The 20,315-nt window shown below is 62.9% G+C and overlaps 2 protein-coding genes across 2 annotated transcripts in view; both read left to right on the top strand.

Moving 5' to 3' along the window:
* Positions 1–20,315, top strand: part of BCL3 (BCL3 transcription coactivator) — an 88,607-nt gene that overhangs the window by 14,310 nt on the left and 53,982 nt on the right. Inside the window, 1 exon segment of the mRNA XM_066987018.1 lies at positions 2,407–2,443. Within this exon segment, the coding sequence (XP_066843119.1) occupies positions 2,407–2,443 (37 nt within the window).
* On the top strand, positions 7,258–20,234 carry TOMM40 (translocase of outer mitochondrial membrane 40). Its single transcript, XM_066986973.1, is given in 11 exon segments — positions 7,258–7,588; positions 10,783–10,875; positions 12,348–12,449; positions 12,569–12,625; positions 12,627–12,666; positions 14,951–15,073; positions 16,671–16,747; positions 18,151–18,228; positions 18,230–18,254; positions 19,414–19,468; positions 19,470–20,234. Coding segments are annotated over 11 exon segments (978 nt in total). The 5' UTR covers positions 7,258–7,342; the 3' UTR covers positions 19,552–20,234.

Here is a 20,315-nt window from a genome sequence, read left to right as displayed (position 1 = left end):
GGTTGGGGTGCATCAGGTTTCGGGGTGCAATCGCGGGTTTGGGGATTGCAACGGGGGTTTTGGGGGGAGGGGTTTTGGGGTGAAATGCAAGGGTTTTGGGTCTGGGGAGGGGATTGGAGGGGACGGGGGTTTTGGGGGGGTGGAGGGGAGGGGTGCATCAGGTTTTGGGGTGCAATCGCGGGTTTTGGGGATGCAACACAGGGTTTTGGGGGAGAGGGGTTTTGGGGTGAAATGCAAGGGTTTTGGGTCTGGGGAGGGATTGGAGGGGTGGGGGTGTTGAGGGGAGGGGAGGGTTGGGGTGCATCAGGTTTCGGGGTGCAATCGCGGGTTTGGGGATTGCAACGGGGGTTTTGGGGGGAGGGGTTTTTGGGGTGAAATGCAAGGGTTTTGGGTCTGGGGAGGGATTGGAGGGGTGGAAGGAGAGGGGGGTGGGGGGGGTTGGGGTGCATCAGGTTTTGGGGTGCAATCGCGGGTTTTGGGATTGCAATGGGACTTTTGGGGGAGAGAGGTTTTGGGGTGAAATGCAAGGGTTTTGGGTCTGGGGAGGGATTGGAGGGGGTGAAAGGAGATGGGGGTGGGGGGGTTGGGGTGCATCAGGTTTTGGGGTGCAATCGCGGGTTTGGGGATTGCAACGGGGGGTTTTGGGGGAGAGGGGTTTTGGGGTGAATTGCAAGGGTTTTGGGTCTGGGGGGGATTTGGAGGGGATGGGGGGTTGGGGGGTGGAGGGGAGGGGTGCATCAGGTTTTGGGGTGCAATCGCGGGTTTTGGGATTGCAATGGGGGTTTTGGGGGAGAGGGGTTTTGGGGTGAATTGCAAGGGTTTTGGGTCTGGGGAGGGGTTGCATGGGGTAGAAGGGGAGGGGGGAGGGGAGGGTTGGGGTGCATCAGGTTTTGGGGTGCAATAGCAGGTTTTGGGATTGCAATGGGACTTTTGGGGGGAGAGAGGTTTTGGGGTGAAATGCAAGGGTTTTGGGTCTGGGGAGGGATTGGAGGGGGTGGAAGGAGAGGGGGGAGGGGAGGGTTGGGGTGCATCAGGTTTCGGGGTGCAATCGCGGGTTTGGGGATTGCAACGGGGGGTTTTGGGGGGGGAGGGGTTTTGGGGTGAAATGCAAGGGTTTTGGGTCTGGGGAGGGATTGGAGGGGACGGGGGTTTTGGGGGGGTGGAGGGGGAGGGGGTGCATCAGGTTTTGGGGTGCAATCGCGGGTTTTGGGGATGCAACACAGGGTTTTGGGGGAGAGGGGTTTTGGGGTGAAATGCAAGGGTTTTGGGTCTGGGGAGGGATATGGAGGGGGGTGGGGGTGTTGAGGGGGGAGGGGAGGGTTGGGGTGCATCAGGTTTCGGGGTGCAATCGCGGGTTTGGGGATTGCAACGGGGGGTTTTGGGGGGAGGGGTTTTTGGGGTGAAATGCAAGGGTTTTGGGTCTGGGGAGGGATTGGAGGGGTGGAAGGAGAGGGGGGTGGGGGGTTGGGGTGCATCAGGTTTTGGGTGCAATTCTGGGTTTTGGGGATGCAACACAGGGTTTTGGGGGAGAGGGATTTTGGGGTGAAATGCAAGGGTTTTGGGTCTGGGGGGGATATGGAGGGGGTGGGGGTGTTGAGGGGGAGGGGAGGGTTGGGGTGCATCAGGTTTCGGGGTGCACCGCGGGTTTGGGGATTGCAACGGGGGTTTGGGGGGAAGGGGTTTTGGGGTGAAATGCAAGGGTTTTGGGTCTGGGGGGGATATCCAGGAAAGGATGGGGGGGTTGGGGGGAGGGGAGGGTTGGGGTGCATCAGGTTTTGGGGTGCAATGGGGGGTTTTGGGATTGTAATGGGACTTTTGGGGGGACAGAGGTTTTGGGGTGAAATGCAAGGGTTTTGGGTCTGGGGAGGGGGTTGCATGGGGTAGAAGGGGAGGGGGGGTGGGGGGGGTTGGGGTGCATCAGGTTTTGGGGTGCAATCCTGGGTTTTGGGGATGCAACGGGGGGTTTTGGGGGAGGGGGGTTTTGGGGTGAAATGCAAGGGTTTTGGGTCTGGGGGGATTCCAGGTATGTGGGGGTGTTGGGGGGAGGGGAGGGAGGGGGTGCATCAGGTTTTGGGGTGCAATCCTGGGTTTTGGGGATGCCACATGGGGTTTTGGGGGAAAGGGGTTTTGGGGTGAAATGCAAGGATTTTGGGTCTGGGGGCGGGATTGGGGTGTGCGGGGGGGCGGGGGGGAGGGGGCGCGCGCGCGTTTTGGGGTGAAACCAGGGCTTTTTAGGGTCACAAGGGGAGTTTTTGGCAGAGGGATGTTTCGGGTTGAAACCCGACGATTTGGGGTCCGGGAGGATTTTAGGGGCTGGGGGAGGGGCGGGGGTGGGGGAGAGGGGGAATGGGCCCGGGCTCGTTTTGGGTTGAAAAATGCCGATTTTGGGTCTTTTCCCCCCCCCAGGTCATCGACATCCTGCGGGGCAAAGCCGCCCGCCCCCGGCACCCCCGGACCCCCAACGGTGAGGGCGGGGCTTAAAGGGGGCGTGGCCTAAAGGGGGCGTGGCCAAGCGGAGCCCCGCCCCTTGATGCCCCGCCCCCGCCCTAACCCCCCCCGCCCCCCCTCCTAGGCCACGCCTCCCTCCCAGCCCCCGGCCAATCAGAGGGGCGGAGGCGGGGCTGCCGCCGGAGCTCCAGCCAATGGCGTCGCCCGGCCGGGATGCCGACCAATCGGAGGCGGGGGGAGGCGGGGGCGACGCCTCCCAGCCCCGCCCCCGAGGCTCCCGCCCCCGGGAGGGGCGGGGCCAGGGCGGGGCGGGGCCAGGTGACCCCGCCCCTGCCCCACCCCCAGCATTAACGCAATAAAGTGATTGGCTGCCAAGCGGCTGGGGGCGGGGCTTCGTTAGTGGGCGGGGCTGCGGTGGGAGGGGGCGGGGCTTAAGTCTGGGGGCGGGGCTTGGGACGAAGGGGGGCGGGGTTAAAGAGGGAGGGGCTGGGTTAATGAGGGGCAGGCGGGGCTTAATGAGTGTGGGTTATTGGGGGCGGGGCTAGGGGGGTTAATGAGGGTTAATTAGGGAGGGGTGGGGCTTATATGGAGGGGGCGGGGCTAATTAGTGAGTGGTGGGGTAATTAAGGGGGCGTGGCTTATTTTGGGGGCGTGGTTTAGCATAGAGGGGGCGGGGGCTAAACCTGGGGGCGTGGTATATCAGGAGGGGGGCGGGGCTGGGGAGTTAATTGGGGTTAATTAGGGGGCTAATTAGGGTTAAGGGCCTTAATTAGGGGGGTTAATGAAGGAGAGGCAGGGTTATGGTGTTAATTAGGGTGGTAATTAAGGGGCGGGGTTTGATTTGGGGGCGGGGCTTAGCACAACGTGGGCGTGGCTTAAACTGGGGGCGTGGTATATCAGGAGGGGCGGGGCTACGGCCTTAATTAGGGGGGTTAATGAGGGAGGGAGGGGCTAATTCGTTAGGGGGCGGGGCTAACGGTGAAGGGGTGTGGCTAACACGAAAGGGGCGGGGCTAAAGCGAGAGGGGGCGTGGCTAAAACGAGAAGGGGGCGGGGCCGTGGGGTTAATTAGGGTTAATCAAGGAGGGGGTGGGGGCTGATTTGCTGGGGGCGGGGCTAACGGTGAAGGGGCGGGGCTAATAAGGAAGGGGCGGGGCTAATAAGGAAGGGGCGTGGCTAATAAGGAAGGGGCGGGGCTAATAAGGAAGGGGCGGGGCTAATAAGGAAGGGGCGTGGCTAATAGGGAAGGGCGTGGCTAATAAGGAAGGGGCGGGGCTAATAAGAAAAGGGCGTGGCTAACAAGAAAGGGGCGTGGCTAATAAGGAAGGGGCGGGGCTAATGAGGAAGGGGCGGGGCTAATGAGGAAGGGGCGGGGCTAAAACAAGATGGCGCGGGGCCAAAACGCTAATTAGCCCTTATCTACGAGGGGGCGGGGCCTCAAATATTGGGGGCGGGGCCTCCCGGGGGCTGTTAATGAAGGGGGCGTGGCTAATAGCGCGGTGGGCGTGGCCTAAAACCACCCCATCCCCCCCCCATCCCGAGTCCTCCCCAAAATGGCGGCGCCCAGCGCGGCCGCTCTGGCCCCGCGCGCCCTTGGCGCCTCTATGGCCGCGGGGGCCCCGCCCACTTCCGGCCGCGGCGTTCCGGGCTCCCCATTGGCCGGCGGCGCGGGCGGAAGGGGCGGGGCGGGGCCCGGGCCCGGGGCCAATGGGAGCGCGGGGGGCGTGGCCCCGGGCTCTCGGCGCTCCTCCGGCCGCCGCCGCCGCCGCCGCGTGAGCGGGGGCGGGGGGGGCACGTGGGGGGGGGGATTTGGGGGGCTTGGGGTCACGTGGGGAGGGGTCGGGGTCACGTGGGGGGGGTCACGTGACGGGGGGCTCCGGGGGTGGGCGGGAAGGGGGGGAGGGGGGAAAACGGGGGGGGGGAGGGGGGGGGAAATATGGGGGAGGGGGGGTTGGGGGGCTCTTATGGGGCCGGGGGGGGACTGGGGGGGTTATGGGGTGGGGGGCAATTATGGGGTGGGGGTGGCGGTTGGGGGCTGGGGGGGGGGGGGTGGGGGGGCTGGGGGGGCTCTTATGGGGCCGGGGGAGCGGGCTGGGGGGGTTATGGGGCCGGGGGGTCTTTGGGGGGCGGTTATGGGGCTGGGGTGGGCAATTATGGGGTGGGGGGGCAATTATGGGGTGGGGGGGCGGTTGGGGGGGCTCTGGGGGCAATTGGGGGGCTGGGGGGCACTTATGGGGCCGGGGGGGGACTGGGGGGGGGTTATGGGGCCGGGGGGGGTCTTTGGGGGGCGGTTATGGGGCTGGGGGGCAATTATGGGGTGGGGGGGGCGGTTGGGGGGGGGGCTCTGGGGGCAATTGGGGGGCTGGGGGGACAGTTGGGGGGCGGGGGGGTCTTTGGGGGGCAGTTATGGGGCTGCGGGGGGGGTTATGGGGTTTGGGGGGGTTATGGGGGCTGGGGGGGTCTTTGGGGGGCGGTTTTGGGGCTGGGGGGAGCAATTATGGGTTGGGGGGGCACTTATGGGGCCGGGGGGGTCTTTGGGGGGGCGGTTTTGGGGGTGGGGGGGGCAATTATGGGGTGGGGGGGCAATTGGGGGGGGTGGGGGGCAGTTGGGGGGCGGGGGGCAGTTGGGGGGTGGGGGGGTTTGGGGGGGGCTGGAGAGGCAATTGGGGGGCTGGGGGGTGCTTATGGGGCCGGGGGGGGTCTTTGGGGGGCGGTTTTGGGGCTGGGGGGGCAATAGAGGGGCTGGGGGGGGGGGGGGGGGGCTGTGGGGCAGTTATGGGGCCGGGGGGGGTCTTTGGGGGGCGGTTATGGGGCTGCGGGGGGCACTTGGGGGGGCGTTTGGGGGCACTTATGGGGTAGGTGGGGTCTTTGGGCGGGCACTTGTAGGGCTGGGGGCACAGTTATGGGGTGGGGGGGGCACTTGGGGGGCCGGAGGGGGGGGTTATGGGGGCGCTGGGGGGGCTCTTATGGGGCTGGGGGGGTTATGGGGCAGCTGTGGGGCTGGGAGGGGGGCTTTGGGGGGTTCTTATGGGGCTGGGGGGGTTATGGGGGGGGCTATGGGGCTCTGGGGGTGGCTGTGGGCCTGGGGGGCACTTATGGGGCCGGGGGGGGTGTCTTTGGGGGCACTTGGGGGGCAGGGGGGCAACTTGGGGGGCTGGGGGATCACTTGGGGGTCTACTTATGGGGCCGGGGGCCACTTATGGGGCTGGGGGTCCAATTGGGGGGTCCACTTGTGGGGCTGGGGGGCCACTTATGGGTCTGGGGGTCTACTTATGGGGCTGGGGGTCAGTTATGGGGCTGGGGGGGTCCACTTACAGGGCTGGGGGAGCCTTGGGGGGGCCACTTATGGGGCTGGGGGGGTCCACTTGGGGGGCTCAGGGTCCACTTATGGGGCTGGGGGCCATTTTGGGGTCCACTTGTGGGGCTGGGGGGTCCACTTGGGGGGTTGAGGGCCTACTTATGGGGCTGGGGGGTCCACTTGGGGGGCTGGGCCCCCACTTATGGGGCTGGGGGTCCATTTATGGGGCTGGGGGATCTACTTATGGGGCTGGGGGTCCACTTATGGGGCTGGGGGATCTACTTATGGGGCTGGGGTCCACTTATGGGGCTGGGGGGATCTACTTATGGGGCCGGGGGTCCAGTTATGGGGCTGGGTGATTCCCTTGGGGGGCTCAGAATCCACTTATGGGGCTGGGGGTCCACTTGGGGGGCTCAGGGTCCACTTATGGGGCTGGGGGGCCATTTTGGGGTCCACTTGTGGGGCTGGGGGGTCCACTTGGGGGGTTGAGGATGTACTTATGGGGCTGGGGATCTACTTATGGGGCTGGGGGGCCCACTTATGGGGCTGGGGGAGCCTTGGGGGTCCACTTATGGGTCCGGGGGTCCACTTATGGGGCTGGGGGTCCACTTGGGGGGCTCAGGGTCTACTTATGGGGCTGGGGATCAACTTAGGGGTCCAGGCCCCACTTATGGGGCTGGGGGTCACTTATGGGTCCGGGGATCGACTTATGGGGCTGGAGATCTACTTATGGGGCTGGGGGGCGACTTATGGGGCTGGGGATCCACTTGGGGGGCTGGAGGTCTACTTATGGGGCTGGGGGGGTCACTTATGGGGCCGGGCCCCCCCTTACGTGCCCTCCTCCCCCCCAGCCCCCGACATGGGCAACGTGGTGGCCGCTCGGCTCCCCCCGCCGCCCCCCCCGCCGTGGGGCTGCTGCCGCCCCTCCCCCCGGCTTCCCCCCGGCACCCCGGGGGGGGGGGAGGGGCGGCCGGGGCCCCTCCCCCCGCCGCCGCCCCCCAACCCCCCCCCCCAAATTCCCCCCCCCCACGGGGGAGCCCCCCCGGGGCCGGGGGGGCCCTGCCCAACCCGGGGGCCTTCGAGGAGTGCCACCGGCGCTGCAAGGGTGAGTGCGCGCCCCATAAGTGCTTGGGGGCGCCCCACGGATTGCTCCTGCCCCATAAGTGCTTGGGGGGCGCCCACGGATTGCTCCTGCCCCACAAGTGCTGGGGGCGCCCCACAGATTGCTCCTGCCCCATAAGTGGCCATGGGGCGCCCCACAGATTGCTCCTGCCCCACAAGTGCTTGGGGGCGCCCCTGGGATTGCTCCTGCCCCATAAGTGCTTGGGGGCGCCCCACGGATGCTCCTGCCCCATAAGTGCTTGGGGGCGCCCCACAGATTGCTCCTGCCCCACAAGTGCTTGGGGGCGCCCCCACAGATTGCTCCTGCCCCATAAGTGCTTGGGGGCGCCCCACGGATTGCTCCTGCCCCACAAGTGCTTGGGGGCGCCCCTGGATTGCTCCTGCCCCATAAGTGCTTGGGGGGCGCCCCACGGATTGCTCCTGCCCCACAAGTGCTGGGGGCGCCCCACAGATTGCTCCTGCCCCATAAGTGGCCATGGGGTGCCCCACAGATTGCTCCTGCCCCACAAGGTGCTTGGGGGCGCCCCACAGATTGCTCCTGCCCCATAAGTGCTTGGGGGCGCCCCACGGATTGCTCCTGCCCCCCAAGTGGCCGTGGGGCGCCCCCACACCCCCCCCGTGCCCACTTTGGGGTCCCCGTTGCCCCCCCAGAGCTGTTCCCGGGTGCAGATGGAGGGCCGTGAAGCTGAGCGTCAACAAGGGGCTCAGCAACCACTTCCAGGTGGGGGCGGGGGGGGGGGCGCTTGGGGGGCAGGGGAGGGACTTGGGGGGCGGTTGGTGGTAGGGGGAGGGACTTGGGGGGTACGTGGGGGGCGCTTGGGGGGCACTTGGGGGGCTGGGGATGGGACTTGGGGGGCAGGGGGTACTTGGGGGGTGCAGGGGGGCGCTTGAGGGGCAGGGGAGGGGACTTGGGGGCACTTGGGGGGCACTTGGGGGGCAGGAGGGGACTTGGGGGGCACTTGGGGGGCTGGGAGGGACTTGGGGGGGCACTTGGGGCTAGAGGGGACTTGGGGGGTAGGGGGGCACTTGGGGGGCTGGGGAGGGGCTTGGGGGGGCTTGGGGGGCGCTTGGGGGGCAGGAGGGGACTTGGGCACTTTTGGGGCTGGGAGGGACTTGGGGGGGCACTTGGGGGCTAGAGGGGACTTGGGGGGCAGGGGGGCACTTGGGGGGCTGGGGATGGGACTTGGGGGGCACTTGGGGGGCTGCGAGAGACTTGGGGGGCAGGGGGGTACTTGGGGGGCAGGGGGGCGCTTGGGCAGGGGAGGGATTTGGGGGGACAGTTGGGGGGCTGGGGATGGGACTTGGGGGCTGGAAGGACTTGGGGGGCACTTGGGGGGCTGGGGGCACTTGGGGGGTAGGAGGGGACTTGGGGGGCTGGAAGGACTTGGGGGGAGGGGGGCGCTTGGGGGCAGGGGAGGGGACTTGGGGGGCACGGGGGGTGTTTGGGGGGCTGGGAGGGACTTAGGGGGCACTTGGGGGGCACAGGGGGGTGCTTGGGGGGCACTTGGGGGGCTGGGGGATGGGACTTGGGGGGCACTGGGGGTCTTGGGGGGCGCTTGGGGGCGACTTGGGGGCTGGGGGAGGGACTTGGGGGGCTGGGGGCACTTGGGGGGCACGGGGGGTGCTTGGGGGCTGGGGATGGCACTTGGGGGCACTTGGGGGGCTGGGGGCACTTGGGGGGCTGGGGGCGCTTGGGGGGCACCTGGGGGGCTGGGGAGGGACTTGGGGGCAGGGGGTGCGGGGGCCATAGAGGCGTGGGGGGGGCAGGGGGTTTTGGGGTGAAACGGGAGGATCTGGGGGTGCGGCGGGGGCTTTGGGGGCCAACGCCACGGTTTGGGGCCGAACAGCGGGGTTTTGGGGCCCAAAATGGGATTTTTAGGAGCCAATGCCACGTTTTGGGGTCTAATACGGGATTTTGGGGGCCCAACTGGGGGGTTTTGCTGCCAGAATGGGATTTTTGGGGCCAAATGGGATTTTAGGGCCCAATGCGGGGTTTTGGGGCCAAACTGTGGGGTTTTGGGGCCCAAAATGGGATTTTTGGGGCCCAACTCCGCATTTTGGGGTCTAATAAGGGATTTTTGGGGGCCCAAAATGGGATTTTTGGGGCCCAACTCCGCATTTTGGGGTGTAATAAGGGATTTTTGGGGGGCCCAAAATGGGATTTTGTGGCCAAACTGTGGGGTTTGGGGGCCCAATGCTTTGTTTTGGGGGCCCAAAATGGGATTTTGGGGGCCCAACGCCACGTTTTGGGGCCTAATATGGGATTTTTGGGGGGCTCAGAATGGGATTTTTGGGGCCAAACTGTGGGCTTTTGGGACCCACAATGGGATTTTTGGGGCCCAACTCCACGTTTTGGGGTTTAAAATGGGATTTTTGGAGGCCCAAAATGGGATTTTTGGGGCCAAGCTTTGGGGCCCCAGGGCCAAACTGTGGGGTTTTGGGGCCTAATGCCATGTTTTGGGTCAAAAAATGGGATTTTGCGGGCCTACTGTGGGGTTTTGGGCCCAGTGTGGGGGTTTCGGGGCCCGACGCTGCGTTTTGGGGCCAAACAGCGGGGTTTTGGGGCCCAAAAGGGGATTTTTGGGGCCCAACGTGGGGTTTTGGGAGGCCCAGCGCCGCGTTTTGGTGCCAAACTGTGGGGTTTTGGGACCGAAAATGGGACTTTTAGGACCCAATGCCACATTTTGGGGTCTAATATGGGATTTTGGGGGGCCCAAAATGGGATTTTGGGGGCCAAACTGTGGGGTTTTGCTGCCAGAACGGGATTTTTGGGGCCCAATTCCGCATTTTGGAGTCTAGTAAGGGATTTTTTAGGGCCCAAACTGTGGGGTTTTGGGGCCAAACTGTGGGGTTTTGGGGCCTAACGCTCCATTTTGGGGCCAAAAAATGAGACTTTTGAGGCCCAACACGGGGTTTTGGGGCCTAACGGGATTTTAGGGCTCAGCGCCGCGTTTTGGGGACCAACACTGGGATTTGGGGTCCAGTGTGGGATTTTTGTGGCCAATGCTGCGTTTTGGGGGTCTAATAGGGGATTTTTGGGGGCCCAAAATGGGATTTTGGGGGCCAAAATGTGGGGCTTGGGGGCCTAATGCCATGTTTTGGGTCCCAAAACAGGAGTTTTGGGGCGCATAATGGGATTTTGGGGGCCCGACGTGGGGTTTTGGGCCCAGTGCGGGGTTTCGGGGCCTGACGCCCTGTTTTGGGGCTCAAAATGGGATTTAGGGCTCCAACTTCACATTTTGGGGCCAAACTGTGGGGTTTTGGGGTCCAAAACGGGATTTTTAGGGCCCAACGCCACATTTTGGGGTCTAATACGGAATTTTGGGGCCAAACTGTAGGGTTTTGGGGCTAAACTATGGGGTTTGGGGGCCTAATGTTGCGTTTCGGGCCCAGTACTGAGATTTTGGGTTTAACATGGGATTTTTAGGGCCCAATTCCACGTTTTGGGGCCCAAAATGGGATTTTTGGGGCCCATCTCCAGCTTTTGGGGTCTACTATGGCATTTTTGGGCCCAAACTGTGGGATTTTGGGGCCTAATGCTGCGTTTTGATGCCAAACGTGGGACTTTTGGGGCCCAACGCGGGGTTTTGGGCCCAGTGCGGGGTTTCGGGGCCCGACACTGCGTTTTGGGGCCAAACAGCAGGGTTTTGGGACCTAAAATGGGATTTTTAGGACCCATTAGGGCCCAATGCTGCATTTTGCGGTCTAATAGGGGATTTTTGGGGACCCAAATGGGATTTTTGTGGCCAAACTGCGGGGCTTTGGGGCCAAACTGGGGGTTTTGGGGCCTAATGCTGCGTTTTGGGGCCAAAAATGGGACTTTTGGAGCCCAAATTCGGGGTTTCGGGCCCATTGTGGGGTTTCGGGGCCCGATGCCACGTTTTGGGGCTAAACATCGGGATTTTGGGGCCGCAGGTGAACCACACGGTGGCGCTGAGCACCGTGGGCGACTCCGGGTACCACTTCGGGGCCACCTACGTGGGCACCCAGCAGCTGAGCCCCACTGAGGTCAGTGGGATCGGGGCCTTTTGGGCGGCTTTGGGGCGTTTTGGGGGGTTTGGGTTTTTTGGGGGGAATGGGGGAATGGTGGGACAGGGGGGTTGGGGTTTTGGGGATTTGGGGTAATTGAGAGATTTTGGGGTTTTTGGGAGGTAATGGGGGATTTGGGGGTGATTGGGGGATTTGGGGGTTTTTGGAGGTTAAAAAAAAAAGCATAAAAATCCTAAAACCCCATAAAAATCCTGAAATCCTATAAAAGCCCTATAAAAACTCCACAGGGTGTTCCCGGTGCTGGTGGGGGACACGGATGGAAGCTGCTGTCCCCTCTGAATCGTCTCCCCTAAAACTCCCGTAATTCACCCCAAACTCGCCCCAAATCCCCCCAACCCCCCCCCCCAAAAAACGGAAATCCTACAAAAACCCCTACAAAAACCCTATAAAACCCCCGCAGGCCTTCCCGGTGCTGGTGGGGGACATGGACAGCAGCGACCGTCTCCCTGAAAACTCCCCCAAATCCTCCTTAATCCCACCCGAAAAAAACCCCTTGAACCCCCCCCCCAAAACCCCGAAATCCTATAAAAATCCTATAAAAATCCTACAAAAACCCTACAAAAACCCTATAAAACCCCCGCAGGCCTTCCCGGTGCTGGTGGGGGACGTGCACAGCAGCCACCGTCTCCCCTAAAACTCCCCGAATCCTCCCTAATCCCACCTGAAAACCCCCTTGAACCCCCCCAAAACCCCGAAATCCTATAAAAATCCTACAAAAACCCTACAAAAACCCTATAAACCCCTGCAGGCCTTCCCCGGTGCTGGTGGGGGACATGGACAGCAGCGACCGTCTCCCCTGAAACCCCCAAATCCTCCTTAATCCCACCCAAAAACCCCCTTAGACCCCCCAAAACCCCGAAATCCTATAAAAATCCTACAAAAACCCTACAAAAACCCTATAAACCCCCGCAGGCCTTCCCGGTGCTGGTGGGGGACGTGGACAGCAGCGACCGCCTCCCCTAAAACCCCCAAATCCTCCTTAATCCCACCCGAAAACCCCCTTAGACTTCCCCAAAACCCCCAAATCCTATAAAAACCCTCCAAAAACCCTACAAAAACCCTACAAAGACCCTACAAAGACCCTATAAACCCCCGCAGGCCTTCCCGGTGCTGGTGGGGGACATGGACAGTAGCGACCGTCTCCCCTAAAACTCCCCTGAATCCTCCTTAATCCCACCCAAAAACCCCCTTAGACCCCCCAAAACCCCGAAATCCTATAAAACCCCTACAAAAACCCTACAAAAACCCTACAAACCCCCGCAGGCCTTCCCGGTGCTGGTGGGGGACGTGGACAGCAGCGACCGTCTGCCCTAAAACTCCCCGAATCCTCCTTAATCCTACCCGAAAACCCCCTTAGACTTCCCCAAAACCCCGAAATCCTATAAAAATCCTACAAAAAATCCTATAAAAACCCTATAAAACCCCCGCAGGCCTTCCCGGTGCTGGTGGGGGACATGGACAGCAGCGGCAGCCTCAACGCCCAGGTCCTGCACCAGCTGGCGCCGCGCCTGCGCTCCAAGCTGGCCTTCCAGGTGCGTTTGTAGGGCCGCCCCATAACCGTTTTTATAGGGTCGGCCCCCCGAAACCGGGGGGTCCCGGCCCTTTCGGTGGGTTTTGGGGTGAATTCGGGGGTTTTTGGGGGTCCCCGCAGACGCAGCAGGCCAAGTTCGTCAACTGGCAGCTGGACGGCGAGTACCGCGGGGCCGACTTTCACCGCCGCCCTCACGCTGGGCAACCCCGATATCCTGGGTGGGCTCAGGTGAGGCCCCCGAAAGGGGAGACCCTAAAAGGGGAAATCCTAAAAGGGGGACCCTAAAAGGGAGACCCTAAAAGGGGAGACCCTAAAAGGGGGAAATCCCAAAAGGGTGATCCTAAAAGGGGAGATCCTAGAACGGGCAGACCCTAAAAGGGGAGACCCTAAAAGGGGATCCTAAAAGGGGCAGACCCTAAAAGGGGGAAATCCTAAAAGGGAGACCCCAAAAGGGGCAAACCCCAAAAAGGGAGATCCTAAAAGGGGACCCTAAAAGGGTGATCCTAAAAGAGACCCTAAAAGGGGGAGATCCCGAAAGGGAGATCCTAAAAGAGACCCTAAAAGGGGAGACCCCAAAAGGGTGATCCTAAAAGGGGGAGACCCCAAAAGGGGAAATCCTAAAAGGGGAGATCCCAAAGGGGGGACCCTAAAAGGGGAGATCCTAAAAGGGGAGACCCTAAAAGGGGGAAATCCCAAAAGGGTGACCCTAAAAGGAGAGACCCTAAAAGGGAGATCCTAAAAGGGGGAGATCCTAAAAGGGAGACCCCGAAAGGGGCAGACCCCAAAAGGGGCAGACCCTAAAAGGGGGAAATCCTAAAAAGGAGACCCCAAAAGGGGGAAATCCCAAAAGGGAGACCCCAAAAGGGGAGACCCTAGAAGGGGAGATCCTAAAAGGGTGACCCTAAAAGGGTGATCCTAAAAGAGACCCTAAAAGGGGGAGATCCTAAAAGGGGAGACCCTAAAAGGGTGATCCTAAAAGGGGGAGACCACAAAAGGGGAAATCCTAAAAGGGGAGACCCCAAAAGGGGGAGATCCTAAAAGGGGAGATCCCAAAAGGGGGGACCCTAAAAGGGGGAAATCCTAAAAGGGGGACCCTAAAAGGGGAGATCCTAAAAGGGGGAGATCCTCAAAAAGAGACCCTAAAAGGGGAGACCCTAAAAGGGTGATCCTAAAAGGGGGAGACCCCGAAAGGGAGACCCTAAAAGGGAGACCCCAAAAGGGGCAGACCCCAAAAGGGCCAGACCCTAAAAGGGGGAAATCCTGCAAAAGGGTGACCCTAAAAGGGGAGACCCTAAAAGGGGGAGACCCTAAAAGGGGAGATCCTAAAAGGGTGACCCTAAAAGGGTGATCCTAAAAGAGACCCTAAAAGGGGAGACCCTAAAATGGGGAGATCCTAAAAGGGGAGACCCTAAAAGGGGAGACCCTAAAAGGGGAGACCCTAAAATGGGGAGATCCTAAAAGGGGAGACCCTAAAAGGGGTAAAATCCTTAAAAAGGGGAGATCCCAAAAGGGAGACCCTAAAAGGGAGACCCTAAAAGGGAGACCCTAAAAGGGGAGATCCTAAAAGGGGAGATCCTAAAAGAGACCTAAAAGGGTGACCCCAAAAGGGAGAGACCCCAAAAGGGAAGACCCCAAAAGGGGAGACCCTAAAAGGGGAGACCCTAAAAGGGAGACCCTAAAAGGGGAGACCCTAAAAGGGGAGATCCTAAAAGGGGAGACCCCAAAAGGGTGATCCTAAAAGGGAGACCCTAAAAAGGAGGTCCTAAAAGGGGAGACCCTAAAAGGGAGACCCTAAAAGGGAGACCCTAAAAGGGGGAGATCCTGAAAGGGGGGGACCCTAAAAGGGGAGACCCCAAAAGGGGCAAACCCCAAAAGGGAGACCCCAAAAGGGGAGACCCCAAAAGGGGAGGTCTCAAAATCTGTGGGGTCGGGGGGGGTGAAATCTGTGGGGTCGGGGCCCCAAAATCTGTGGGGTCGGGGGTCGGAGGTTGCGGGGTTGGGGCACGAAATTTATGGGATTGGGGGGGCCGAAATTTGTGGGGTCGGGGCTCCCACCCCATAACCACACCCCCCGTGACCCCATGCTAACCCCCCGCGACCCCACAACCCCCCGTGACCCCATAACCCCCGTGACCCCATAACGACCCCGTAAACTCGGTGGCCCCCCCAGGGGATCCTGGTAGCCCACTACCTGCAGAGCGTGACCCCGGCGCTCCCACCCCATAACCCCGCCCCCCGGGACCCCATAACCCCCCGTGACCTCATAACCCCCCATGACCCCATAATCCCCCCCCGACCCTATAACTGACCCCCATAAACCTGGTGGCCCCCCCAGGGGATCCTGGTAGCCCACCCCCCGCCGAGCCTGACCCCGCTGCTCCCCCCCCATAACCCCGCCCCCCGTGACCCCCATAACCCCCCGTGACCCCATAACCCCCCCAACCCCCGTAACGACCCCGTAACGACCCCGTAACGACCCCCCAAACTCGGTGGCCCCCCCAGGGATCCTGGTAGCCCACTACCTGCAGAGCGTGACCCCGGCGCTGGCGCTGGGGGCGGAGCTTGTCTACCACCGCCGCCCCGGGGAGGAGGGCGCCGTGCTCTCATTGGCCGGGCGCTACACGGGTACCGCCCCCTCGGCCCCTCCCCTCCTTGGGCGGGGCTTAAGGGGGCGGGGGCTTAAGGGGGCGGGAGCTTATTGGCGTGGGTTATCGGAGGGGGCGGGGACGTGTGGGGTATCGGAGGGGCGGGGCTTAAGGGAAGGGGGGCGGGGCTTGAGGGAGGGGGCGGGGATTATTGGGTGTGGGTTATCGGAGGGGGCGGGGCTTATCGGGTGTGGGTTATTGGTGGGCGGGGCTTAAGGGAATGGGCGGGGCTTAAGGGGGCGGGGCTTGTTGGAGTGTGGCTTATTGGGTGTGTGGGGTGTCGGGGGCGGGGCTTATTGGGTGTGGGTTATTGGTAGGCGGGGCTTAAGGGGGCGGGGCTTATCGGGCGTGGGTTATTGGAGGGGCGGGGCTTAAGGGAGGGGAGGAGCTTAATGGGGCGGGGCTTATTGGGGTGTGGGCTACTGGGTGTGGGTTATTGGAGGGGCGGGGCTTAAGGGGGCGGGGCGTGTTGGTGTGGGTTATCGGAGGGGTGGAGCTTGGGAAGGGGGCGGGGCTTGGGTGTGGGTTATGGGAGGGGGTGGAGCTTAAGGGAGGGGGCGGGGCTTATCGGGCGTGGCTTATCTGTGTGGGTTATCGAGGGGGCGGGGCTTAAGGGAGGGGAGGGGCTTGTGGAGGGGCGGGGCTCATATGGTGTGGATTATCGGGGGGCTTATCGGGTGGGGTTATGGGAGGGGGCGGGGCTTATTGGGTGTGGGTTATGGGAGGGGGCGGGGCTTATTGGGTGTGGGTTATTGGAGGGGCGGGGCTTATGGGATGGGAGGGGCTTGTGGAGGGGCGGGGCTTATCGGGTGTGGGTTATGGGAGGGGGCGGGGCTTATTGGGTGTGGATTGTTGGGGGGCGGGGCTTATGGGAGGGGGCGGGGCTTATCGGGTGGGGCTTATGGGGTGGGGTTATGGGAGGGGGCGGGGCTTAAGGGGGCGGGGCGTGTTGGTGTGGGTTATCGGAGGGGTGGAGCTTGGGAAGGGGGCGGGGCTTGGGTGTGGGTTATGGGAGGGTGTGGAGCTTAAGGGAGGGGGCGGGGCTTATCGGGCGTGGCTTATCTGTGTGGGTTATGGGAGGGGGCGGGGCTTATCGGGCGTGGCTTATCTGTGTGGGTTATCGAGGGGGCGGGGCTTAAGGGAGGGGAGGGGCTTGTGGAGGGGCGGGGCTCATATGGTGTGGATTATCGGGGGGCTTATCGGGTGGGGTTATGGGAGGGGGCGGGGCTTATTGGGTGTGGGTTATTGGAGGGGCGGGGCTTATGGGATGGGAGGGGCTTGTGGAGGGGCGGGGCTTATCGGGTGTGGGTTATGGGAGGGGGCGGGGCTTATTGGGTGTGGATTGTTGGGGAGGGGCTTATGGGAGGGGGCGGGGCTTATCGGGTGGGGCTTATGGGGTGGGGTTATGGGAGGGGGCGGGGCTTGTGAAGGGGCGGGGCTTATCGGTGTGTGTTCTGGGAGGGGGCGGGGCTTATTGGGCGTGGGTTATGGGAGGGGGAGGGGCTTACGGGAGGGGGCGGGGCTTACTGGAGGGGCGGGGCTTGTTGGGGGCGGGGCTTACGGGAGCCTCCGGGCAGCCCCGCAGTGGATCGGGACGGTGACGCTGGGGCAGGCGGGCGCCCACGCCACGTACTACCACCGCGCCAACGAGCAGGTGCGCTTCGGGGCGAAAAACGGGGATTTTGGGCAAAGCGGGGGCGGGGGGGGCCGGGGGGGTTGGGGGGAAGTGGGGGGGTGGGGGTTGGGGGGAAAAAGGGGGGTTTGGGGGGGAAAAGGGGGTTTGGGGGGAAAAAAGGGGGTTGGGGGTTTTGGGGGAAAAAAGGGGGGTTTTGGGCAAAATCGGGGGGAGGGGGGGGCTGGGGAGGGGCTGGGGGGATTGGGGGGAAATGGGGGTTTGGGGTTTGGGGGGAAAAAGGGGGGTTTTGGGGGGAAAAAGGGGGTTTGGGGTTTTGGGGGAAAAAAGGGGGATTTTGGGCAAAGCGGGGGTTGGGGGGGCTGGGGGGGGCTGGGGGGGTTGGGGGGAAAAAGGGGGATTTGGGGGTTTTGGGGAAAAAAGGGGGTTTGGGGTTTGGGGGTAAAAAGGGGGTTTTAGGGGGAAAAAAGAGGGGTTGGGGTTTGGGGGGGAAAAAGGGGGATTTTGGGCAAAGCGGGGGGGAAGGGGGGGCTGGGGGGGGTTGGGGGGGAAACGGGGGGTTGGGGTTTGGGGGGGAAAAGGGGGGTTTTGGGGGGAAACGGGGGTTTTAGGGGGAAAAAAGGGAATTGGGGTTTTGGGGGAAAAAAGGGGGGTTTTGGGCAAAGCGGGGGGTGGGGGGGGTTGGCAGAAATCGGGGGGGTTGAAGTTTGGGGGAAAAAAGGGGGGTTTGGGGGTTTTGGGGGAACAAAGGGGGGTTTAGGGTTTGGGGGGAAAAAAAGGGGTTTGGGGGGAAATCAGGGGGGTTTGGGCAAATTGGGATCTGGGGGGCTTTTGGGGGGAAATCTGTGGGTTTGGGGCAAATTTGGGGGTCCCCGGGGGCTATTTTGGGGTGAAAAGGGCCATTTTGGGGGTGGAAAGGGTCATTTTGGGGTGAAAAAGGCCGTTTTGGGGGTGAAAAGGGCAGTTTTTGGGGTGAAAAGGGCTGGTTTTGGGGTGGAGAGGGATGTTTTTGGGGTGAAAAGGGCCCTTTTTGGGGTGAAAAGGGCCAATTTTGGGTCCCCAGGTGCAGGTAGAGGTGGAGCTGGAGGCTCCCTGGGGCCATTTGGGGTCCTTTTTGGGGTCCCTTTTTGGGGTCCCTTTTGGGGTCCCCGGGTCCCGTTTCGGGGCCCTGGTTCCCTTTGGGGTCCGGGGGTCCCTTTTTGGGGTGAAAAGGGCCATTTTTTGGGGTGAAAAGGGCCAGTTTTGGGTCCCCAGGTGCAGGTAGAGGTGGAGCTGGAGGCTCCCTGGGGCCATTTGGGGTCCTTTTTGGGGTCCCTTTTTGGGGTCCCTTTTTGGGGTCCCCGGGTCCTGTTTCGGGGCCCTGGTTCCCTTTGGGATCCCCGGGTGCTTTTTTGGGGTGAAAAGGGCCGTTTTTGGGTCCCCAGGTGCAGGTGGGGGTGGAGCTGGAGGCCAGCCCGCGGCTGCAGGACTCGAGCGTGGCCTTCGGCTACCAGCTGGAGCTGCCCCCGCGCCCACCTCACCTTCCGAGGTGGGGAACGGCCCCAAAATGCCCCCAAACGGCCCCAAAACGGCCCCGACGTGGCCCCGTAACCCCCCGTGGTGTCCCCATGTCCCCATGTCTGACCCCAAAACCCCCCGTGGTGACCCCACACCCCCCTTGATGCCCCCCATGATGCCCCCAACCCCCCTTGATGCCCCCACGCCCCCCTTGATGCCCCCCTTGATGCCCCCAAGCCCCCTGTGATGTCCCCAAGCCCCCCTTGGATGCCCCCACGCCCCCCATGATGTCCCCAAGCCCCCTTTGGATGCCCCCCAAGCCCCCCTTGATGCCCCCCCAACCCCCCCATGATGTCCCCACACCCCCCTTGATGCCCCCCCCAAGCCCCTTTGATGCCCCCCATGATGTCCCCAAGCCCCCGTGATGCCCCCCCAACCCCCCCATGATACCCCCACGCCCCCCTTGATGCCCCCCATGATGCCCCCAAGCTCCCCATGATGCCCCCACGCCCCCCTTGATGCCCCCACGTCCCCTTTCATGCCCCCCATGATGTCCCCAAGCCCCCTTGATGCCCCCCATGATGCCCCCACGCCCCCCTTGATGCCCCCACACCCCCTTTGATGCCCCCACGTCCCCCTTTCATGCCCCTCATGATGTCCCCAAGCCCCCTTGATGCCCCCCATGATGCCCCCAAGCCCCCCTTGATGCCCCCACGTCCCCCTTGATGCCCCCCATGATGCCCCCATGCCCCCTTGGATGCCCCCCATGATGTCCCCAAGGCCCCCTTGATGCCCCCCATGATGCCCCCATGATGCCCCCAAGCCCCCCGTTATGCCCCCACGCCCCCCTTGGATGCCCCCCTAAATGCCCCCTTACTGCCCCCCGTGATGCCTCCCCAAGCCCCCTTGATGCCCCCACATCCCCCTTTCATGCCCCCCTTGATGCCCCCCAAGCCCCCCATGATGCCCCCAAGCTCCCCATGATGTCCCCAACCCCCCTTGATGCCCCCCAACCCCCCCATGATGCCCCAAGCCCCCCATGATGCCCCCACGCCCCCATGATGCCCCCCAAGCCCCCCTACAATACCCCCCCGTGACGTCCCCACCCCGTCCCCACCCCATCCCATGACGTCCCCACCCCCCGTCCCCACCCCGCCCCCCGTGACCCACTGTCCCCCCTGTGTCCCCAGGCTCGGTGGACAGCAGCTGGGTGGTGGGGGCGGTGCTGGAGAAGAAGCTGCCCCCTGCCCCTGACGCTGGCCCTCGGGGCCTTCCTCAACCACCGCAAGAACAAGTTCCAGTGCGGCTTCGGCCTCACCATCGGCTAGAGCCCGCCGGCCTCCTCCTCATCCTCACCGCCCCCCTCCCGTCACCGTCACCGTCGCCCGTGGGTGGGGCCAGCGCCCGGGGAGCCTTCGGCGGCGGCTTCGGCGTCGTCATCGTCATCGTCACCGGTGGAAGAGCCCCGTCGTCAGCGTCTGTCGGCGTCGTCATCGTTAAAGTCAACGTGATGAAGAGCCCGCCATTATTGTCACCGCCGGAAGAGCCCCGTCGTCATCGTCACCGTGATGAAGAGCCCCCATTGTCATCGTCGTCCATTGTTGTCATCATCGTTGTCATCATTGTCATCGTCAACCTTGGAAGAGCCCCATTGTCATCGTCGTCATCGTTATCGTCAACGTGATGAAGAGCCCGCCATTATTGTCACCGGTGGAAGAGCCCCGTCGTCATCGTCACCGTGATGAAGAGCCCCCAATGTCATTGTCGTCTTCATCATCATCGCTCGTCGTCATCTTTGGAAGAACCCCGTCATCATCACCGGTGGAAGAGCTCCGTCGTCATTGTCGTCATCGTTATCGTCAACGTGATGAAAGAGCCCGCCATTATTGTCACCGGTGGAAGAGCCCCGTCGTCATCGTCGTCATCGTTATCGTCAACATGATGAAGAGCCTGCCATTATTGTCACCCTCGGAAGAGCCCCGTCGTCATCATCATCATCATCGTCAACGTGATGAAGAGCCCGCCATTATTGTCACCGCCGGAAGAGCCCCGTCGTCATCATCACCGTGATGAAGAGCCCCCATTGTCGTCG

The sequence above is a fragment of the Anser cygnoides genome, chromosome 37 (genome assembly GCF_040182565.1).
Source record: "Anser cygnoides isolate HZ-2024a breed goose chromosome 37, Taihu_goose_T2T_genome, whole genome shotgun sequence".
Taxonomy (NCBI): Eukaryota; Metazoa; Chordata; class Aves; order Anseriformes; family Anatidae; genus Anser; species Anser cygnoides.
Note: the sequence above shows the minus strand (reverse complement) of the source record. Positions and strands in the feature narration are given on the sequence as shown.